Consider the following 24487-nt stretch of genomic DNA (forward strand, 5'->3'; position numbering starts at 1 on the left):
CCGAATAGCCTGACCGCGGTGTCTTATGGGAAAAGTGGCCCAGATCCCAAAATCCTAGTTAGGACGCAAACCCGCCCCAAGAACCGCCCCATGCCGGCTGCCGGAGGTTTTAGTTTTCCTTCTTAGTAGGAGTTTGCAAACGCAAGGACGTGAGGCGCTGGCCGAGATAGCTGGGACAAAAGCGTGTCCGATGTGTCCTCGGAGTCCAGAAGGGACAAGTGGACTCGGAAAGCTGTGAAGGGGACTATGGAACTCCGGCTGACCAAAACCTCAGGCTTGTGCTTGCAGAGCTGGCTCGGTAGGGTCAGCGGTGTGGCCGCGAGGGCGAGCGCGCGGGACGGGGTTGAGCGCCTGAGGGAGGGGACTCTGCGCTGTGTCCCCCTGAAGCAGCCCCAGCCTGTTCTAAGGTATAGAAAAATTAACTTTTTTAAAAATTGAGAAATAATTGTATATTTGATATATTTATGGAGTACATTATATCTTGATATATAGTTACATAGTGAAATGATCAAATCAAGCTAATTAAATCAATCAATTCACATGCTTAATTTTTTTTTTTTTGGTGAAAACGTTTGATATCTCTTTTAGCAATTTTGAAATATACAATGCGTTATTAATTATTGCAGTCACTGTTCTGTGCAAAAGATCACTCAAGCTTATTCCTCCTAACTGAAACTTTATAACCCTGTTGATCAACATCTCCCGTTTCTCCATCCCCCAGCCTATGGTGACCAGCATTCTACTATATACTTGTTATGTTTTACTATTCTGAATTCTACATATAAGTGAGCTCATGTGATATCTGCCATCTTTCCTTCCCTGGCTTATTTTAGCATATTGTCCTCCAGGTTTATCCATGTTGTTGCAAATGACAGAATTTCCCTCTTAAAGAATGAATAGTAGTCCGTTGTGTATATATATATATCGCATTGTCTTTATCCATTCATCTAGTGATGGACCCCTCAGTTGCTTCCTTATCTTACTATTGTGAGTAATGCTGTCGTGAACATGACAGCGCAGATATCTCTTCTGCATATTGATTTCACTTTCTTTGGATATACATGCAGAAGTGGGATTGCTGGAACAAATGCTATTTTATTTTTTAGTTTTCTGATGAACGTCCATACTGTTTTCCATAAAGGCTATTTTAATTTACATCAGGAAGAGAATTGAAACTGATGGAAATGGACTGGTTTAATCAATAAATCGTGTTAGGTACATTGACTAATAGTGTGTAGGAGTTAGTTATATTTACTTAATTTCTTTATGTTAAGGTGTAACCAAAACAGATTGAATAATTAAATTTAAAACTGATCTGGAGAAAACCGTGCATATGATTTTTAATATTAAGTCAGGGGTGGATATTCTAAGCAAAATAGAAGAGAAATGCTAAGAAAATAGATTTGTCTTGATAATTATGTGTTTATCCAAATCGTCCAAATGAATCAATTAATAAAATGAAAATAAATACAAGACAAAAATTAATAGATATATTTTAAGACATAGTATAATGAACAGACAGATAGTAGTCTTAAACCAATATGTTTTTGTCACTCAAAATAATGGTTACTAGTCTAAAGAGAAAAGGAAAAATGACAATAAATTCACCATTTACAACATTAGAAATACAAATTATCGTCAAATGTATCAGACTCACAAGTACTTGACCTTTTAAGAATTCATCATGCTTTCCATGATTAAGAAAATACTAATAAGTCTTTTTTTCCCTTAACTTAGTTTGTGCTCCTGAGTCTCTTAATGCATGTTAATACTCCATCTTTTTTTATAATTATTTTCTGTAGTTTCTTTCTCTTCAGTTGAGACATTTCCTACATTCTCTTTATACTTTTCCATAAATGACCCAATTTCTTCATAAGCATTATTGATGAGTTCAGGTATGCAATGATAATAATAATGATAAATTATCAATGTGGTTTCCCTTCAGTTTTGTCTATTACTCAAGTGATTCTCCTGGATTTAGCAACAGGCCAGGAGGTATCCATGACATTTTGGTCAGGTTAAGCAGTAAGGAGAAAACAAAATCTAAACTCCCTATTTCAGGTTTTAAATGCAAGATCTGGGCCGGGCGCGGTGGCTCACGCCTGTAATCCTAGCACTCTGGGAGGCCGAGGCGGGTGGATTGCTCGAGGTCAGGAGTTCAAGACCAGCCTCAGCAAGAGCGAGACCCCGTCTCTACTAAAAATAGAAAGAAATTATCTGGCCAAGTAAAATATATATATAGAAAAAAATTAGCCGGGCATGGTGGTGCATGCCTGTAGTCCCAGCTACTGGGGAGGCTGAGGTAGCAGGATCGCTTAAGCCCAGGAGTTTGAGGTTGCTGTGAGCTAGGCTGACACCACGGCACTCACTCTGGCCCAGGCAACAAAGCGAGACTCTGTCTCAAAATAAATAAATAAATAAATAAATGCAAGATCTGGGTAGACACCGACAAATAATTCGGAAGGTCCATGATTACACAGTGAGGATTTTATGCTTCTTTAAGAGTAATTGAGATTGTTTAATCATATGGAAGAATATATCTCACAATAAGAAGATATAATCTTTAGACTGCAGAATCCTTTAGAAGTGGGCTCTGCACCCTGGCTACCACTAGCCTGGGTGCCTGAAATACCAAGTAAAACAAAATATATCAATGCCCCACAAACTTTTTCACATAGGATGATGAAAGGCTCCAGAGTTCTCTTCTACCCTGTCACAGACAAAAATCTTGACAGGGCAGATTACAGAGAAGAAAAGGCTCAGTAAATTAACACCACAGTCATCACACAAACCCACTAGAAAGCTCAATGAAATTTTTAACAGTATTAAGTGTCAGCAAGAACATAAAGATTTGGGAATTACACCTTTTAAGACTGTCAATTGATATGTTAACTTTGGGAGGAAAACAACAATATTTAGTAAAACTGAAGATAATGTTTACCCTGTAACCTACAGTTCTTCTCTTTCTTTTGTACCATAGATAAATACATACTGATGGTAACCAGATACAAATACAAGCAACATCATTTGTACAAAAATGAACACAACCCAGATGTCCATAAAACAATAGAACAGATTGTTCTGATGTACTATATTAATAGAATGGAGAAACAACACTAAGCATGAATTGTAAATACTTAATATTGTGTAAAAGAAGTCAGATGCAGCAGGGTACATACTCTATTACTCTAATTGTATGAGGAAAAAACAGGAAAAGTCAGACTATACTTTAAACATAAAAAAATGAATTAGGCCAGTTGCAGTGGCTGACGCCTGTAATCCCAGCACTTTGGGAGGCCAAGGTGGGAGGATTGCTTGAGGCCAGGAGTTCAAGACTAGCCTTCAAGAATAGCGAAACCCCATCTCTACAAAAAATTTTAAAAATTAGCTAGGTGTAGTGGCATATGCCCGTAGTCCCAGCTAATCAGGAGGCTGAGGTGGGAGGATCACTTGAACCTAGGAGTTTGAGGCTGCAGTGAGCTATGATCACACACCACTGTGCATTCCTCTATTTTATGTATGTGTTTATTAATGTATGTACATATATATTTTGAAGACTTAGAATAGTCTGTGAGTTCTGGTTTTTATTTCCCATATCTTCTTGCATCTTAATCTAGAGAGTGAGAAAAGACCACATAGTATGAATGAGATCAAATTAGTGAGTCTTTATTAGCTGGCCAGCGACCACCCTTGGTCTGGGAAAGTCTAGACACAGAGAATGGCCCCGACCCTTAAGTGTGCAGGGGTTGTATACTTTCACTACATGTGTGACACTATGTATACGGCTTGGAATATATGCTGTAATAATTTTTCCGTCACCCGGGGGTCTGGGACCTGCCTCAGACCGCCTGTTATGATTACAATCTATAAGTAAGTGACCTTACAGAAGTAGATAGCATCAGTTAAGTCAAGGAACATTTCTCAAGTATAGTAAAATTTAACTATACACACCTAGTGATCTTAAACAATTAATTACAAGTTAATCACTTTATTTTTTCCTGTTATTCATGTTTATTTTTCCCTCAGCTCATAGGTCACAGGCTCATAAATCACGCAGCAGTGAGCCTGTACACAAGATGGCTTTACTGAGGCTCACAGAGCTATAGTGATTACTGCGCCTCATCACACTTAACACACTACTTATGTCATTGTTACTTTTTGGTGACTTTCAGTGTTGCCTTTTAATATATAGTATAATATTAAAATTCATTTTCTTCCCTAATTATCTTCTTATTTATACCTCTTATTAATTTTTTTATGTCCCTAGAATTTAGAATATGTATTTTAAAATAATCTGAATCTACCTTCAAAAATATACTTTAGATCTGAGAGCTACAGTAAAATAAAATAATATCATACTGCTTCAATAGTTTGCAAAACATGTAACAGTGTATTTCTAACATCTCTCTCCCATTCCTTGTGCTGTTCTATCATACATTTCAGTTTTCCACGTATTAAAAAGACAGGATAATAGTGCTACAATTTTCCTTTGAGTAATATTATCTTTTAGAGAAACTAAAAATAAGAAAGAATGGTTTTGTTTTACCTTCATTTATTTCATTTCCAACTCTATTAGTTTATAGTTTATATACAAATTTCCAACTATGTCCTATTCTTTCTCCCTCAAGAATTTCCTCTAACATTTCTTGTAGAGATGTGTTAGCATTGGATGTTCTCAGTTTTTACCTGTTGAAAGTCTTTATTTCATTAAAAAATTTTAATGGTAACAACTTTATTAAGATATAATTCACATACCGTCTAATTCACTCACTTAAATTGCACAATTTAATGATTTTTAGTGTAGTCACAGAGTTGTGAAACCATCAACAGTCAAATTTAGAACATTTCATCATGCCAGCATGTAAGCCCACATCCTTTGGCATCATCCCCAATTCCCTCTACCACCCCTCAACTTAGATAACCACTAATCTACTTTCAGTCTCTGTAAATTAGCCCACATTGGAAATTTCATATGAGAAGAAATTTCATATAAAAGCAATCATAAATATGTGGTCTTTTGTACTGGCTTTATTCACTTTGCATAATGGTTTCAAGGTTGATCTATGTTGTAGCATGTATCAGACCTCCATTTCTTTATATTACCAAATACTATTCCATTGTATGGATATACCACATTTTATTTTTCCATTTAAGAGATAAGGAGCAATTGGTTTGTTTCCAGTTCTTGGCTTTCATGAATCATATTACTGTAAATATTTGTTTAAAAGATTTGTGGGTACATATGTTTTTTTCATTTCTCTTGAGAATATACCTAGGATTAAAATTGCCTGGTCATGTGGTAACTCTGTATCCTTCTGAGGAGCTGCCAGATTGTTTTGCAAAGGAGCTGCACCATTTTCCAGTACCATCATCAATATATGTAGGTTTCTATTTCATCAAATCCTAGGCAAAGTTTGTTATTGTCTATTTGATTCTAGTCACCCCAAAGGGTGTGAGGTGGTATCTCACTGGGGTTTTGATTTGCATATCCTTGATGACTAAAGATGTTGAACATGTTTTCAAGTATTTAGTAGCCATGTATATGCTTTTTTTGACAAAAATTTATTCAGTTACTTTGCCCATTTTAAATTGGGTTATTTGTCTTTTTATCATTGAGTGCCAGGACTTCTTCATATATTTTAGACACAAATCTCTTATCTGTTATATGATTTAAAAGATTTTCTGTAATTCTTTGGGTTGCCCTCTCACTCTCTGATGGTGGCTTTTGAAACACAAAGTTCTAACATTTGATTATATGCAATTTTTTTTTTGGATGTTGTTGCTTGTGATTTTTGTCATACTTAAGAAACAATTGCTTACTATAGAGTCTGGAAGATTTATGCTTATATTTCCTTCTAAATGTTCTATTGTTGTAAGTCTTACACTTAGGTGTTTGATCCATTTGTTGCAGGGAAGCGGTTCCCAAAGCTGGGATCCATAGTCCAAGTGTGTCCTTTGCTTCACAGGAGAAAGAATTCAAGAGCGAGCCCATAGTGTAAAGCCAAACCAAGTTTTATCGAGAGTACAAGAAATCTACTCCACAGAGTAGAGAGGCTAGTTCTCCCTGCTGAGAACAGCTCCTTTGGTACTTTTGATTTCTTTATTTAAGCACTGGCTTAAATAGGCTAAGCAGGGGAGGAATATTCATGTTATTTCTTTGAAAGGGTCGGTGATTTCTTAAAACTGAGAACCCTCCCCTTTCTTGACTTTATGTGGTCCCTCCTGGAACTGTCTTGGTGTCAGTGGGAGTTTCTTTTAGCATGCTAATGTATTATAACTAAGGTATAATGAGCTGCATGGCCAAGAAGTGGCCAATTCCCTCCCCATCTTAGTTACAGCCCGTCCGAACTTGTTCTGTTACCACGTCCTTTTTTTGATAAGGGTGGTTAGGGGCTTTTGGCTGTTTGTTAAGCAGTGCCTGCCGGTCCGCTGTCTCACATTTTGAGTTGATTTTGTATACGGTGAGAGGTAGGGTCACAATTTATTCTTTTCCATATGATATGTGGTTGTTCCAGGGTCCATAACAGTCCCGGAATCCCACTTTGAGGAGCTCACATCCAGTAATTCTCGGAGTCACGGCAATGAGTTTACAGGGTGCCCTCACACTCAGGACTGAGGCCTCGAAATAAAAAAGCTCTTTAGTTCCATTCTCAGATTCCCTGGCTCCGGCGCCACTGGGACTCCTCCCCTCCAGGCCCTGAGAACGCAGCGCTAACACCCTCGGCCTCAGGTTAGAGGTGCCGGCAGTCGGGCGATCTGCGCTTGCGCACTCCTAGGATTTGCCACAACTCCCAGAAGTCTCCGGTCTCGGGCGGTGGGCGGGGCAGGCTGTCCTCGTGGTCACCCGCCCCATTACTTCTACGTTTCCGCGACTCGAGTTCATTTCTTACCTGGGTCTGCAGTCCTGACTATTCTGGACGGGATTACATTCTCCCCAGGCGACGGAGAAAACTTGGACCTCTGCCTCTGTTTCCGGTATGTCTAGTTGCGCGCTACGTTTGCCTCCCTCCCACTTGGGGAAGTCGTGGGTCGCTGCGGGGAGACTGCAGACCTGGACTGCGGCGCGTTCGGGACTCTGCGTGGCGGTGAGAGAGCAGTTGCGGGAGGCTCTCAGAGCGCACCTGTCTGCCCGCCGCCTCAGGCGCCTGAGTGCTTGAGCTTCAGAGGGGTGGTCTCAGCTCTGGTAGACTGGCGGGGAGGGTGAGAGACCATGCTGTATGAGACGGGGCCGGAATGTGCGTCCGTGTCATTGGGTGCAGTTGAGAATGTGAGGTGTGCAGTCGTCCTTACGTTACGGAGACCTTGAGTGTGGGACGTGTAGATAGATGATCGTGCTTTGCCTTGGCTTTGTAGTGAGCGTCACTGTGACCGGTGGCTCCAGGGTCGCTGCTGCTTCCTTGCGCCCCTAGCCAAATATGACTGCTATAGAGAAGTACGCTCGTAGTCTCAGTTTGGAAATCAGGTATTGCGCTTTACATGCAGGTTTCCAATGAGAAGAAACAGGATGGGAAATTTAGAGCAATAATTTCCCTTACACAAACATGATAGATTCTGTTAAAAATTATTCAGTGATACTTGTTAAAGCATGCTAAGGAAGACTTTATTCAGGAGTATTGTGATAAGTAAAGAAACCACTGCAGTGGGATTTTGCAGTGGATAAGAGATTGGGCTCAGCTCAATACAGCATGGGTAAGTGCGAATTTATAGTCAAGGAACAGGCTGAGGATCCCTGGATGGAAACTTACTATTAATAAGAGGAAACATCAGGTGTAAGGGGAATTCTGGCTAAATTGACCTAACAGGACTCTTGATGAAAAGAGGAAAAGGTGATCAGTCATCACCTGGGGGAGGGTGGAGGAGGAGGAACCTAAGTAGATACCGGGATGGAGGGTTCTTGCTAAACCAACTGACTTAGTAGGTTTCTTTGGTAAAACTGGATTTACAAAGAAGTGTACGTGTGAGCCTAGAAGGAAGTTCAGGAGTCCGACTAAAGGTTGGTCAGGTAGAGAAACTTTGGCAATTCCAGAAATAGGATTTCCTCCGTGAAGCCCGTCCTCCACCATTTACATGTTGAAGAAACAAGTTCTTCCTTAGTTTTGACCCCAAGAACCTACATTGAACATTGATTACAGATTCCATCTACCATACTTCCTTTTGGGGACATGCATGAAATTGCAACATGTGTAGCCTTAGAAGGGGGAACATAAGCACTCAATATTATGAGGTGATTCTGGATCATTCTGATGTGGATGATGTCCTCCTTTCAGTTTTGAAGGTGGGAACAGAAAGAGGTAGATGTGCTCAGAGGAGGACAGAGCTGCCCAATCTTATATCCACATCTGCCTCACCAAAATGGTATACTGGCCAGAAAATTTCCTGCTGAAGTATCTGGATTTGGCTTCAGTGCTGATATGCTTGTGCTTTGTGACTGTGTATTTGAGACCTGTGGGAATTTGGGGAGGAAATGGGTTTATCCAGAATCCTAATCTTCCCAAATTGTGTGTGATGGGGAGGTGGTTTGGAACCTGGAATGGCAGAACAAAACAGTAATATTATCTTGAGCCCCGTGGGATACACTAAAGCACAGCTGGTCTCAAGATCTCTTTTTTTTAGGTTTAGGGTTTCCAGATTCTGTGCTTTTCTGGTAGAGAAACCCTGAGGACTGAACAGCTCTGGCTGGTATAAGACCATGGCTTGTGTAAGTTGATGTTTCTCTTCTTGTTGATATTCGTGTGTGATTTTTAGGTCATGTATGTCTTTTCATTAGTTTCCTGAAGTTACCTACCATGAGAGGGTCCTCAGTTAACGCATTCCTCAGTTCTTGTTTTCCTGTAAAGTGTATGACCCATCACCTAGCATCTTCCCTGTGTGGCCCACTGTAAATTAAGTACTGTTCATGTTATTATTGACCAAATTTTTCAGTAACATAGGCAGTCATAGAGAGTAAAGGAGTCAAGTTCTTAGAAGTGAAGAGATACGCATTCCAGGTCAGTTTTGTCATTTGATGAGACTGAGACAATGGTTCCATTTGACCATCCATGAGAAACATGATATAGTGGAATTTGGCATTGAAGGAGGTTGGTTAATCTTCGTGTAGGGAAAAATTGCATATGTGTGTGAATTAGTATTTGAGTGGGACATATATTAATAAATCTAGAGGTTGTGAATTTTGATGGAAAGCCTTGAGAAGCAAATACCATAAAATAATGATGTCCTACAAAAAGATAGTTTTGTTTTATTAGAAGAAATAAAAATGCTCATGATAAGATTTGACATAATGAAGTACTTGCTGCTTGAAGAAATGATTAATTTTATGGAAACTTCATTTTCTAAAATTGAGAATCTATCCTGTATGTTGAATAAAATTTCTCATGATTAAATTTTTAAATTCCCTTCCAAGTGAAAATATTCCTCAATTAACTAACATTGCTTGGGAATTTTTGAGGTAAATACCTTTTGGGCATTATGCATATAATAATGATTTAATTTAATAGGAAAACATTATTATTTTGTGAATCTCAAAAGGGTTAGATATTTAAGAGGTATCTCAGAGCATGCAGAAAGTTTCGTCTGTGTCACAAGCCTCTTCAAACATATGTATACATTCTGCTTCATCCATTTCCCCTGATAGCATAGATTTCTAGTCTGAGTGCTTGTCATGTTGTTCTTTTCCTGAAATGCAGTCCTTTATCTCCTCTACTCCATTTTCTAAATCTTTTCTTTAATTTTCCCAGTAATACATGGGTTTGCTGTTTCAGGTATCCATAACATTCGGGGACGTAGCCATAGACTTCTCTCATCAGGAGTGGGAATATCTCAACCTGGTCCAGAGAACCCTGTACCGGGAGGTGATGATGGAAAACTATGGTAACTTGGTCTCACTGGGTATGTTTATCAACCTCAAATAATTTGGAATAATTTATAATCTGCTCTGTAGGATACATGCTTTTTCCATTGTAATTTTCAGGGCTGCCTTTCAAATAACTAGTTAAATTTCTTTCGTCTGTTGCTATGGAAATGGTTAGAACTTTGGTTGGAAATGACAGCTCTATTAAACATTTTCATCTTCTCTATCTTTCAGTGACATTCACATGTCCCCCTGATACTTCTTTTATTTTTCTTTTTTCCTTGATGACCAGTGCTTTAGCTTAGAATTTTCTGGTGTTCATTGTAGAACCATTGTTAGGGGATTGAGGTTTCTTATTTATTTGTGCTCAGAATAGCTGTAGTGCTCCATTTTATTATCTGATCTGGTTGTAGGGATATTAGCTCTACAGAGGGTCCTGAACTGTTGTCATTATCAAAGGAGAGCCTCTTCATATAGTGGTGGATTGGATAAATGGGATTCACTTAAAACTCAGGACAAAGCAGTCCATTCCTAAGATAGAGTTCCTTTGACATATATAGATAGATAGATCTCAAAATATATATATATATATATATATATATATATATATATATGCATATATATATATATATTTTTTTTTTTTTTTTCCTAGACAGAGACTTGTTCTGTCACCCAGGCTGGAGTGCAGTGGTGTGATCATAGTTCATTGTAACCTCAAATTCCTGGGCTTATGTGATCCTCCTGCCTCAGCCTCTGGAATAGCTGGGACTACAGATTTTTAAATTTTTTTGTAGAGACAAGGGTCTCACTGTGATGCTCAGGCTGATCTTGAACTCCTGACCTCAAGAGATTGATGCTCCTGCCTCAGCCTCCCAAAGTGTTGAGATTATAGTCATGAGCTGCCACGCCTGGCCAGAGTTCATTTGAGTTATGGTTGAAACTTGTAATCCATGAAAATGACATATAAAGTGGGATGAATATGCTATATATATATCTCTTCTTGTATACTCTTAGTAAAATAATTACAGTGTATAATAATGTTAATAGCTAATACTGTGTTTACTATGTACCGTACATTTTTCTAAGCACTTTACTTATATATCAACTAATTTAATCCTCCCAATGGCCCTATTATTTTCCAGTTTTACAAGTGAGAATACTGAAGAATAGTAAGTTTAAGTGACTTGTCCAACGTCACATACAGCTGGGAGGTGGCAAAGTCAGGAATTGATCCCAAACTCTGTAATGTATTTTTCACCACATCATGCTTGCTGTCTAGAACTAGAGGACATATGAATTTAAGTTTTTTTAAAAAGAAGAGCAAAACAAAAACCATTGACTCTCCCTAATTGATCTTTTTCTTTATTTCTGTTACTCTTTAAAATCTTATTCATTGTCACTTTGACTGTTTATTGCAAGTATAACTGTAATTTTCAAATTTCAGTGTTTATTTCTATATTTTGTGGCACTTCTTTTCTTTGTAAGCAGGACAGTCCTTGTCTAAGCCAGATATAATTACCTTATTGGAACAAGGAAAAGAGCCCTGGATGGTTGTGAGGGAAGAAACAAGAAGAGAGTGTACAGGTAAGAGCAAGGGAGGCAGGGAAAGGCATTTGTGTAAAGTAATTTGTGTAAGTAAGGCATTTGGACCAAGTGAAACTGGTCCACTCATTTGGCAAACATATCCCTTCTCAGTGGACAAGCGACTTGTGATATAAAGAAGAAATGAATATCTCAACGTGAGATAGTCATTAAAGTTCATATTTATTTCAATATCTGTTCACCATGTTATTTTTCTCACATTTCTTTCCCAATTTAGGAGAAGGCCTTCTCCTTCTGGGGTGCAGGCCCTTTTTCTAGATACTGGATCCAAATGCTTTGCCGATCCTCTTTCACATACAGATTGATATATATAGCTCTATTCTCTAAAAAATACATTACTTCTTATATATGGCAAATACTTGAATACTCTGAGCCTGGCACTGTGCTTGGCACAAGCAGTCTGGTAATGCTGAACAGGACAGATAATGTTCCTGTAATGATGGAGATTAGAGTCTATTAAGGAAGATATAAAGAACATGTGAAAACGAATAGATAAATAATATCAGGCAATGAAATATACTATGAAGGACAGTGAACAAGAACAGGGCACTTTTATATTATGTAAAGTGTTCAGAAACCCTGTTTTGTGGCAATGACATTTGTGCAGAGACATAAAGTATGGACTCAGTTTATTTCAGTATGTGAGGAAGAGCATTTCAGAAAGAGTGAACACCACATGCAAAAACCCTAAAGGAGGGGCATAAGGTTTGTATATCTTAGGAGCAACTGGCAGATGAGAGCATACTTAGTGAGGGGGGACTAACAGGATACGAAATTAGTATGTTGGGAAGGATCAGGTCCTGTAAGATTTTGTATTTTAATATGAAGAATTAGGATTGTTTCTAAAATGTAATTAGTATCATTATGTGATGATGTAGAACTTTTTATCATTAATTTGTTTCAAAAGATAAACCTTTTAATTAATGTTGAGACATAAGCGGAAATCCAGATTAAACAAATAGAAGTTAATGAGTTATCCTTTTGATATAGTTCTTTCCTTTTGTTTTCAATATCTGCTTGACTTAATTGAAATGAGTTGGGTTTATTCTCTTCCTTTGTAGTTTGTTATTCTGAAATTATTTCTTTTCTATTTTAGTTTTGAGGGCTAAAACTTTATTTTTGAGTTTTTCTAATTCTAATTTATGTTCTATCATATCTCAAAGTATTATATTGTCTTGTAGCATATTTTTAAATAGTATGTTATAGGTTTCTCTGGTTTAGGTGTTTATTTAAATGTGTATTTAAATTGTATTATTCATTTTTGGCTATTGTCTAATTTATACAAGATTATACCTTCTTGTTTGGGATTTGACCTTGGGTCTCTTTTTTCATCATTAATATCTGAAATTAGTTTTTTCAGGCATGGGCTCACTCTGTTACCAGGGCCAGAGGGCAGTGGCTTTATCATAGCTCACTGCAACCTCAAGCTTCTGGGCTCCGGCAATCCTCCTGCCTCAGTCTCCTGAGTAGGTGAGACTACAGACATGCAATACCATGTTTGGTTGTATTTTTTGTAGAGATGGGGTCTTGCTGTTGCTCAGGCTGGTCTTTAACTCTTGGGCTCAAGCAGTCCTGTCTCGGCTTCCCAAAGTACAGGGGTTGGCTGGGCGCAGTGGCTCACGCCTATAATCCTAGCACTCTGGGAGGCCGAGGCAGGCAGATTGTTTGAGCTCAGGAGTTTGAGACCAGCCTGAGCAAGAGCAAGACCCCGTCTCTACTAAAAATAGAAAGAAATTATATGGACAGCTAAAAATATATAGAAAAAATTAGCCGGGCATGGTGGTGCATGCCTGTAGTCCCAGCTACTCGGGAGGCTGAAGCAGTAGGATTGCTTGAGCCCAGGAGTTTGAGGTTGCTGTAAGCTAGGCTGATGCCACAGCACTCTAGCCCGGGCAACAGAGTGAGACTCTGTCTCAAAAAAAAAAAAAAAAAAAAAAAGTACAGGGGTTATCAGCATGAGCCACTGCACCCAGCCCTGAAATTAGTGTTGAGGAAGGAGTCATGATTCTGGATACCATGTCTAAATTTGTGATTTTTGAGTGCCCTCTTCTGTTATTTTGTTAAATGTTCAAATTATCATGGTTGGGGGAAAAATGAGAGTATATAGGAATACAGTTTTATATAGCATTGTAATTAAATTGGTATTTATCTGATTTAAATTGTTACAATTTAAGATGTTAATTGTAATCCCTAGGAAAAACATTAATTAAATACCAAGAAAAATGTATTGCATAAGAAACAAGAGAATTTAAAAAGTGTCCTAGAAAATATCTATTTCATAGAAAAGAAAGTAATAATAGAGGAATGGGGGAATAAAAACAACATAAGACATATAGAAAATAAAAAGCCATCTGGGCACAGTGGCTCACACTTGTAATCCCAGCACTTTGGGAGGCTGAAGTGGGAGGATTGCTTGAGGCCACGAGTTTGAGACTAGCCTGGGTGACATAGTGAGACTCTGTACAAAAAAAAATAAGAATAATTGGCCAGCATAGTGGCATGTTCTTGTAGTCTCACCTACTTGAGAGGCTGAAGCAGGATGATTGCTTGTGCCCAGGAGTTTGAGGCTGCAGTGAGCTGTGATCCCACCAGTGCACTCCAGTCTGGGCAATAGAAAACCCTGTTTCTTAAAAAAAAAAAAAGTCAGACATACTATACTATAATATATGATTCCACTTATTTGAGATAGCTAGAGCAGTCAAATTCACAGAGACAGAAAATAGCATAGTGATTCTAAGAGGCTGGGTAGAGTGGAAATGGGGACGTACTAATAAAGGGGCATAAAGTTTCTTTATGTCAGATGAATAAGTGCTACAGATCTACTGTACCATATTTTACCTATAGTGAACAATAACCTATTATCTATTTAAAAATCTGTTAGGACATTAGAGCTCATTTTTATTGTTCCTACCACAAGAAAAAAAAATTCAACTCACTAGAAAAAATTTGAATAAGTACAAATGTTAAAAGGTGGTGTTCTTCTCTAAATACTATCGTATGTCCCTCAATTTCCTTCTGATGTCTTTGTTTTTTTGTTATTTAGTATGTTGACCTCTGTAAATCATTGTCTGAACTTGAAAAACTGTTATTGTAATGGGGATTTTTTAATCCTCAAAAAAAATTAATAGAAGGAAATTTGGGAAATTTAATAATATGTGGGAATTAACACAAGCCTAAATATTCAGAGGGTCAACGAAGCAATGAAGAGGGAAATTACAAAATACTTTGTGATGGATGAAGATGAGTGCCCAAGATACCAAAATTTATAACGTGCAGATAAAGCAGTACTGAGACAGAATTTATAGCCGTAAATGGCCATATTGGAAAGAATAAAGATCCCAAATCAGGAATTTTGCTTTCTACCTTAAGAAAAAAGGAAAGAGGAGCAAAAAAACTGAAGACAAGGATAACAAAGGAAATAATAAAGATTAGAACAGAGGTAAATGAAATAGTGAATAAAAAGAGAATAGAGAAAATCAACAATCCAAAAGTTTGTTCTTTGCAAGATACAGAAAATTGATAAACCTTTAGATAGACTGACCAAAATAATAAGAAGACCTAAATTATTAAAATTAGGAACAAAAGAGGCCATATCTGTTGACTTTAGAGAAATGAAGGATTGTAAGAGAAAATTAAAAATAATTGAATGCCACCAAATTAAAAAAAACTTAGATAAATGTTCAACATCCAAAAAATACACAAACTACCAAATTTGACTCAAGAAAACTGGAAAACATGAAAAAGAAAAAATCTCACTTCCCCTTTGCTCTCCCCTTTCATTCTTACAAAGAGATTAAATCAATAAACCAAATACTTCAAATACAACAAAAGGCCTTATGGTGCCATGTGGTTTACTTATTGATTTTTGTCTTTGTTCTCACACTCAGATTGAGGTTGCTGGAGGCCAGGCTTTTCTGTAAGTTCTTTTGTTCATGGCTAGGTATATATACTGAAGAGAACTGGAAACATACATCTCACAAAAACTTGCACATAAGTAGAGAAAAAGCAGACACTACAAAACAGGACTATGTATGTGTATGTGTTTGCATGTGTGTTTAGAGCTGGTTGTTAAACCAGCACTTTACTGCATAACCTCATCATTTTCTGAGCTCTCCTTTTTTTTTAAAATCATATTTTATAGCTATTTTAGAATCCTCCCAACGTTCTCTAGTGGGTAAGAATTTCTTTTAATTCTACAATAGACCTTTACATTTTCTGGTCTAGGAAAACATTTTTTTTCTTTTATGTCTTTTAGATTTGAATTCAAGGTGTGAAATAAACCACGTTGGAAAAATGCGCATTTATAGGAAACACTCATCTGTTACTCTACAGCATAGAATTCATAAGGGAGAGAAATCATATGTATGTAAAGAATGTCCGAAGGTCTTTAGTCATCTCACAGAACTCACAGTACATCAAAATGTTCATACTGGTAAGAAACCCAGTCACCATGAAGAGTTCAAGAAGGCGTTTAGCCACCTTAATGACCTTAAAGAACATGAGAAAATCCATACTGGTGAAAAACCTTATGAATGTGAAGAATGTGAGAGGGCCTTTAGTCATCCTGCAAACCTTGCTCAACATAGAAAAGTTCATGTTGAGAAACCCTATGAATGCAAAGAGTGTGGGCAAGCTTTTAGGAGTAGCCATCAACTTACTATACATCATAGATTTCATTATGGTGAGAAGCCATATGAATGTAAGGAATGTGGAAAGGCATTTAGTGTATATGGACGACTTAGTCGACATCAGAGCATTCACACTGGTGAGAAACCCTTTGAATGTAACAAATGTGAGAAGTCCTTTAGGCTCAAATCAGGTCTTGAAGTACATCAGAGGATTCATACGGGTGAGAAGCCGTATGAATGTAAGGAATGTGGAAAGGCCTTTCGTCAGTTTTCACATCTCATATGTCATAAAAGAATTCATACTGGAGAAAAACCCTACAAATGTAAGGAATGTGGGAAGACATTTAAGTGTAGGTATCAACTTACCACACATCAGAGAATTTACACTGGGGAGAAACCCCAAGAATGTAAAGAGTATGGGGAGACTTCTAGTAGTAACCATCAACTTATCACACATCATACATTTGATAGTGTTGAAAAACCGTATGCATGTAAGGAATGTGGGAAGGTCTTTAGTGTGGCTGGACGACTTACTCGACATCAGAGTGTTCATAATGGTAAGAAACGCTTTGAATGTAACAAATGCGGGAAATCCTTTACGCTCAATTCATCTCTTAAAATACATCAGTATATTCATACAGGTGAGAGACCCTATGAATGTAAGGAATGTGGGAAGGCCTTTGGTCAGCGGGCACACCTTGCACGTCATAAAAGAATTCATGTTGGTTACAAATCCTTCAAATGCAAAGAATGTGAGAAGTGTTTTCCTTGTGCCTCATATCTTGTTAGACATGAGAAAATTCATACTGGAGAGAAACCCTATGTATGTCAAGAGTGTGGGAAAGCTTTTATTTATAGCCATAAACTTACTATACATCTTCGGGTTCACACTGGTGAGAAACCTTATGAATGTAAGGAATGCGGGAAGGCCTTTAGTGTATCTGGACAACTTACTCAACATCAGAGTATTCATAGTGGTAAGAAACCCTTTGAATGCAACAAATGTGGGAAGTCCTTCAGGCTTGTTTCAATACTTAGAGTTCATCAGAATACTCACAGTGATGAGAAACCGTATGAATGTAAGGAATGTGGGAAGGCCTTTCGTCATGCCAGAAGCCTCATATATCATGACCAAATTCACACTGGTCAATAGTCCTGTGAATGTAACAAGTGTGGGGAGACCTTTAGTCGTGCCTCACATCTTGTTATTCATGAGAAGATTCATAGCCGTGATAAACCCTAGGAATGTGGGAGGGCATTTCTTTGTGTCTTGTTTTTTGGACATGAGAAAATTCATGCTGGTAGAAATCCTTATGTGTGTCAAGAGTGTGGGAAAGCTTTTAGTAGCCATGACCTTAGTATACATCGTAGAGTTCATACTTGTGAGAAACCCTTTAAATGTAAGAAATGCACAAGGTCCCTTAGGCTAGTTCCATCCTTGAAATACATCAGAAAATTCATACTGGATGGAGACTTCATGGCATATATACATAGTAGAGTACAGTGTGTCAATAGATTTATACCACTGAGAATGAATTTGAATGAAGACAATGTGGGAAGGATTTTAAATAGGGTTCAGTTCTTATTAGGCATGAATTTGCACTGGTGTGAGCTTTCAAAATGTAAATAAAGTGTCCAGGTTTTTAGGTATGATCCAAGTTTTTCTCAGATTCATAGAATTTATAATATATTTTTATAATAACATAAGGAAACCTTTTTCTGGTATTCCTCTATTTTTGGATTATCCATATATTCATGTAGGGAACTGTTTTTCTTTATTTATAAACATCTGCCAGCAAAAGTCATTTATTGTTAAACTTAGGAAAAACCATCATGCAGAAAACTTCTAATGGATGTGGGAAAGGCTTTAGCCATTCTACATAACTTGATCATCATGATCAGTGTTCCACTCCTTACAGCTGGCATGACATTGGGGAAGATATTTATCCCCTCGGGGCATCATGTGTAAATGGCGATAATACTTAACCAATATAGTGCTGTTAGAATTACATTAGTTAGTACATGAAGAAAACATGGAAAACTATCTGAAATATACTATTATGTTCAATAAACATTACCTTCTATTTTTAATATCATGACTTTTGTTATTTTTAGTGGATTTTGATGAGTTGAAGATTTGGGTTTAATGAATTCAGAAAAGTTTCATGTGCCTCCTTTTTTCATTTTGGGTTTGAATTCATCCTTGATAAACTCAGTGATAAGTAAAAACCATGAGATGGCCTTCTTTAAGATCTGTTACGGTGAATCAAGCACTCCTGGAATGAAACTCAGATGTATAAGTTTAGCAAATATCAAAATTGTGAAAATAAATAATTTACATTCCTTTTGTGCAGTTCGAAATTGGTTAGAAATTAACAAAAGTTTTTCTAGTTTGTAATTTTTGCAATTTTTTATTACAAAAAGTTTAAATAAATTGAAAACTTAATAGGAATTGTGCAGCAAATATATGGTAATATTATATATTGTCACATTATATCTTACATACTTTGGTGTATAATTTGACAGTTTTATGAATATTATCATGTTCTCACCCTACATATGCCAATGCATCCTTCCCCCCAAAAGACAATTTCCTATTTATTCACAGTATCTCATAATCACTTATCAGAAAATTAATAATTTCCTATTATATCTAATACTCAAATTTTTTCAATTTCTCCAGGAATGTCTTATAGTAATATAACTTCTTATTTTCAAAGTGGTATCCAGCCTGTTTAATCATTTTATTGGCAGACTGGCTTACAACTAAATAATGCAACTTATCACTTTAAAATAATATTTTATTATAACACTGCTATATTCATTTGTCTACTTTTTGCCTGTGGCTTCTTTCTTGCTATTATAACAGAGTTGAGTATTTAATACAGAGATTCTGTGGCACACAAAAGCTGCAATATTGACTAGATTGATCCTTCCAGAGTTTGTCAACTTGTTTACAACAGCATGTCTTTTGAACATGGCTTGAGCTGTCTTTTTTCTCTTATTTATTTGAAGTACTAATAACATAAAATTTAGTATCTTAACCATTTTAAAGTTCTGTTCAAGGATATTAAGTACATTTGTATTGTGTAACCAGCACCACCATCGTTTCCAGAACTCTTCACCTTGCAAATCTGAAACAATAACTGTGTTCCCCCCAGCTCCTGACAACCACCATTCTACTGTCTGTATGATTTTACCTGCTCTAAATACTTCATATAAGTGGAATAATACAAAATTTCTGATTTTATAATTGGCTAATTAGCATAATATCCTCAACATCAATGATGTAGCATTATGTTAGAATTTCCTTTTAAGGCTGAACAGTATTGCTTTGTATACCTCATTTTGCTTATGTATTCATCAAGCAATGGATACTTGGTATGCTTCCACTTTAGCTATTGTGAATATTGCTACTATGAACGTGGTTGTACAAATACCTCTTTGAGACTGTGCTTTCTATTGTTTAGAGTATTGTCTTTGAAGTGAAATTTCTGGATCAAATGGCAATTCCATTTTTAATTTTATGGGGAATTGCCATACTGTTCTCCACAGTGGCTGTACCTTTATTCCCTCCAACAGTGCATCAGGGTTCCAGTTTCTCCACATTCTCAGCAAATCTATTTTTGATAGTAGCCACTCTGATGGATGTAAAGTGGTATCTCATTGTGGATTTGATTTGCATTTCTCTAATTATTAGTTATGTTGAATATCTTTTCATGTGCTTATTGGCCATTTATATGTGTTTGGAGAAACATCTGTTGACATTTGCCCATTTTTGAATTATGTGTGTTTTTGTTTTTTGGTGAATTTTAGAGGTTATCTATTTATCCTGGTTTTTAATACCTTTTCAGATACATGATTACAAATATTTTCTCCCATTTTGTGGGTTGCCTTTTAAATCTACCAATAGCATCTTTTGATGCACACAATTTTTAAAAACTTTTCATGAATTCCAGTTTGTCTATTTTTTCTCATATTACCTGTGCCCTTGGTGTCATATCCTGGAAATCATTGCCAAATCCAATGTTGTGAAGGTTTTGCTCTCACAATTAGTTCATAGACCCATTTTCTATATGGCATTAGTTAAGGATTTAACTTCACTCTTTTTCATGTAGTCAGTTTTCCTGGCACCATTTATTATATTAAAAAGACTGTGTTTTTTCCATTTAATGGTCTTGGCACCCTTAATGATAAGCATTTGGCCATTCATGTACGGGTTTAATATTACACTTTTTGATTACTCTAATTTTCAAGGAAGTTGTGAAATTAGGAACTGTGAGTCCTCCAGCTTGTTTAGTTTTTCAAGATTATTTTGGCTATTTGGAGTCTCATGATCTATTAGGATAGGTTTTTCTATTTCTACAACAAATATCATTGGAATTTTGATAAGGATTGCATTAAACCTATAGATTGTTTTAGGCTTTATTGACATGTTAACAATATTGAGTGTTCCAATCCATGAAGATGGTATGCCTTTGCTTATGTCTAATTTTCTTTCAGAAATGATTTGTAGTTTTATTGTACAAGTCTTTGAACTGTTACGTTAATTTTGAAGTATTTCATTAGTTTTGAAAGTATTTCTAATGGAATTATTTCTCATTTTCTCTATTATTCAGTGTTAGTGTATAGAAATGCAACTGATTTTGTGTGTTGACAATGCTGCTACTTTTCTGAATTTGTTCATTAGTTGTACTAGTTTTGTCTTATTTGTGGAATCTTTAGAGTTTTCTTCACTTTGGATCATATCATTGCAAGCAGAAAATTTTACTTCATTTCCAATTCATGCCGTTTTTTTTTTTTCTTGTTAAATTTCTCTGGCTAGTACTTTCAGTACTATGTTGCATGGAAGTGGTGGAAGCAGGCATTTTTCCTTTTTTCCTGATCTTGGAGGAAACCCTTCCAGTCTTTAATCATAGAATATGCTGTTCACTGGGTTTTTCATATAAAACTTTTAATATGTTGAGTTAGTTTCCTTGTCTTCCTAGTTTGTTGAGTGATTTTAAAATCATGAATGTTTTTAAAATTTTGTCAAATGGGGTTTTGCATCGGTTGAGATGATCATACTGTTTTTCCCCTTCATTCTGTTAATGTGGTGTATTACACTGTCACATTTTCAAATGTTTACCCATTGTTTCATTGTAGGAATCAGTTCTACTTGGTTATGGTATATGATCCTTATAATATGCTGATGCATAAGAAAAAAATGGTTTTTCCTTCTATACTGACACCACTCTTGGTACTTCATCTCTGACACCAATTGTGTGTAGATTGTTCCCACTGCAAGCAATTGTCCAGTTCTCACTGGACAACAACTGAGTGTTTTATAATCCAGTTCAATTCTGACACTAACCAGAGTTGGGGTCAGATCCCATTGGCTAAGGGCTCAGTCCCACAAGAATACCACAGATACTTTCACAAGTACAGGTGTCAGGTGTGCTTTTTACTGACTGGTTATAAATCGGAGGTTTTTTTGACCCTGTCCTTTGGTTGCATCATTTGCTAGTATGGTTCACAGAACTCAGGAAAACACTTATGTTTACTGGTTTATTATGTAATAAAGGATATGATAAAGGAAATGGATGATGTTAGGTAGATGGTTAAAAGAATAATATTCTCAACCAGGAATACTATACCCTGGAAAATCTGAGCTTCAGAAATGAAGACATTCTAAGAAAAACAAAATTGGAAGGAGTTCATTACCATGGGTCTGGCCTTATAAGAAAAGCTAAATGTATTTAGAACTGTAGTTATAAATATGTTAACAGATATGTGATTTAAATAGATGTAAAATATGGCATCAATAGCATAAAATGGAGAGGGATAGGTATAACTGTGCAATATGTATATATGATTGAAGTTAAGGTACTACCAGCTTAATTTGGAATAGTATGATTATTAGATGTTTTATGTAAGCCTCACTGTAGCCACAAAGAAAAAAAACCTCTAGTAGATATACAAAAGATAGAGAATGGAATCCTAGCATACGACTACAAAAATACAACAAATCACAAAGAAAGAGAGCCAACTTGAAAGAAAGGAACAAAAGAAGTACAAAACAGTAAAAAATTAAGGAAGTGCTAGTAATAAGTTCCTATCTATCAGTAATTACTTTAAATGGATTAAATTCTCCAAAAGACCCAGAGTAACTGGATTGGATTAAAAAAATTCAATAATGTGCTTCTTACGAGACACTCACATTAGCCTTAAGGATACACATAGACTGGCCACACATAGACTGAGATTGAAGAGATGGAAAAAGATTTTACAGGAAAATTGTAACCAAAAAAGAGCCAGAGTGGCTATATTTATATCTGACAAAGTAAGGCAAAACTTGTAAAAAGAGACAAAGGAGGTCGCTATATAATAATAAAGGGGTCAGTTCATCAAGAGGCTGTAAGAATTTTAAATATATATGCCTCTAACATCAGCACCCAAATATGTAAAGGAAGCATTAATAGGTCTGAAGAGTGAGACAAGACTGCAATACAGTAACCACTTTCAACAGTGGGTAGGCATCCAGACAGAAAATCAATAGGGAGACAGTGGACTTGAACAACAATTTAGACCAAATGGACCTAAGAGATACATACAGAACATTCAACCCAACTGCAGCAAAGTACACATTCTTAAGTGCATGTGGAACATTATCCAAGATAGATTATATGTTAGGCCACAAAACAACTCATCAAATTTCAGAAGACTGAAATTATGTCAAGTATATCCCTACCTCATACTATTTTAAAATCAATAAGTTACTTTCAACATGAAAAGAAATGCTTTACTTTTTAAATAAAATACATGGCCAGGCGCAGCGGCTCATGCCTATAATCCCAGCATTTTGGGAGGCCAAGGCGGGAGGATCACTTGAGCCCAGAAGTTTGAGGCCAGCCTGGGCAACATGGAGATACCCCTGTTTCTACAAATAAATAAAAACATTAGCCAAGTGTGATGGCACATGCCTGTAGTTCTAGCTACTTGGGAGGCTGAAGCAGGAGGATCGCCTGAGCCCAGAAGTTCGAGGTTACAGTTAGCTATGATCCCACCACTGCACTCCAGCCGGGGCAACAGAGCAAGACCCTGTCTCTTAAAAAAAGGGAAGGGGAGGAAAGGGAAGGGAATACTTATGTAATTAGCATATAAGTATCATACATTGACTTAACCAATAATTGAGATTTTTGGAAGTGGTCAAGGAGAAAGAAGAAAGGTTTTTTGTTTTTTATTTTTGCTTTAAATGAAGTATTATTATAATGAACATTTTAATTACTAAAAATTTTATTACTTAGGGTATTTCTAAGTACTAAAATGAGACTGATCTTTTAACTAAAAGTGTTCAAAGAAACGTTTACCATCTAAGACTACTTGAAGACATTGAATTCGGCCAAGATTTCATCTAGGAGAAGGAGTAAACGACTCATTCACAGAGCAATACCGTTAAGTGCAGTTTTGGGAGAAAATAAAGTACCTCTCCCTCTCTCTGAAGTCCTATTCATTTCAATTTTCTGATTATACATTCTTACAATACCATTTCTTGGAAATAGCGATAATCTTACCCCTTTTCAATGCTCTTTGAGCCTGTAATTATGTCACCTGCTTAAGTGCCACAACACCACAGTCTTGAGGGCACACTTAATGGCCAGATGCGGATAATCAAAATTCCAACACTCAGTTTCATAGTGACCCACAAACACAGAAACAAGAACCATATCAAAACCATTCCAGAAATAACACGCGATGGGGCAGAGCCATGTTCACAGATACACACAGTCTGAGGCACTTCACAAACGGAGACCCCTACACCCGGTGTCAGGGTCAGGCATAATCGCGCCACTTTCTCTATGGTACCATCCCAGTCCCCCACCTAAAGAATCATACACGCGCAGGAAACAGCCCCACGCATGAAAACACAACTCAAGTCTGTGGTCGCAACCTCGGTCCAGGCAAATTGGGCACGACAGCCGTCACCCAGCAAAAGCCAAACGGGGCGTAGGCGCCTCGCCTTGGCCCGCTGCTCGCGACGCTGGGGTTTCTTCCATCCCAATCACCGTCAGGGTCATCCTTACAGGCCTAAAGATTTGGACAGCCTAACTCAAGATCCTGGCGCCAACCTCCCCCTGCCACCTGAAACGTCCCCCACCCCCTTCGCGGGTGCGGCCCCATAAATCTCCCTCTTGGTGGAAGTGCCCCCGGGTTTGCCCTGGTCCCCCGCGCGCCTGCGCATTCCGGACACAAACTAATTTCCAGACGCTTCAAGGTGGCGGCGCTAGGGGTCGGGCGGTGCTTGTCGCTTCTGCCGGGCGCCGAGCCAAGAACCAAAGGGAACAAGCGGCAATTTACGGCTTTTCTGATTTTGGACTACAGTTCCCACGGGGGAGCAGGCCCGGATTATTCTCAACAAGACGGGTCAGTC

At 37.3% G+C, this 24487-nt stretch overlaps 1 protein-coding gene across 4 annotated transcripts; it reads left to right on the top strand.

The window, feature by feature from the left end:
- Positions 1-92: 92 nt before the first annotated feature.
- LOC123624400 (zinc finger protein 607-like) lies at positions 93-18168 on the top strand. Of its 4 annotated transcripts, none has more exons than XM_045532155.1 (5): positions 6873-6975; positions 8614-8698; positions 9759-9885; positions 11333-11431; positions 15705-18168. In XM_045532155.1, the coding sequence occupies exons 2-5, from the start codon at positions 8690-8692 to the stop codon at positions 17228-17230; spliced, it is 1761 nt and encodes a 586-aa protein (XP_045388111.1). In that variant the 5' UTR covers positions 6873-6975; positions 8614-8689; the 3' UTR covers positions 17231-18168. The 4 variants fall into 4 exon arrangements, with proteins under 4 accessions (XP_045388114.1, XP_045388113.1, XP_045388111.1 ...); XM_045532156.1 differs by having other exon boundaries at positions 11336-11431; XM_045532157.1 differs by lacking the exons at positions 6873-6975; positions 8614-8698 and adding an exon at positions 100-407 and having other exon boundaries at positions 11336-11431.
- Positions 18169-24487: the final 6319 nt, after the last annotated feature.

Source organism: Lemur catta, chromosome 19 (assembly GCF_020740605.2).
Source record: "Lemur catta isolate mLemCat1 chromosome 19, mLemCat1.pri, whole genome shotgun sequence".
In the NCBI taxonomy this organism is placed as follows: domain Eukaryota; kingdom Metazoa; phylum Chordata; class Mammalia; order Primates; family Lemuridae; genus Lemur; species Lemur catta.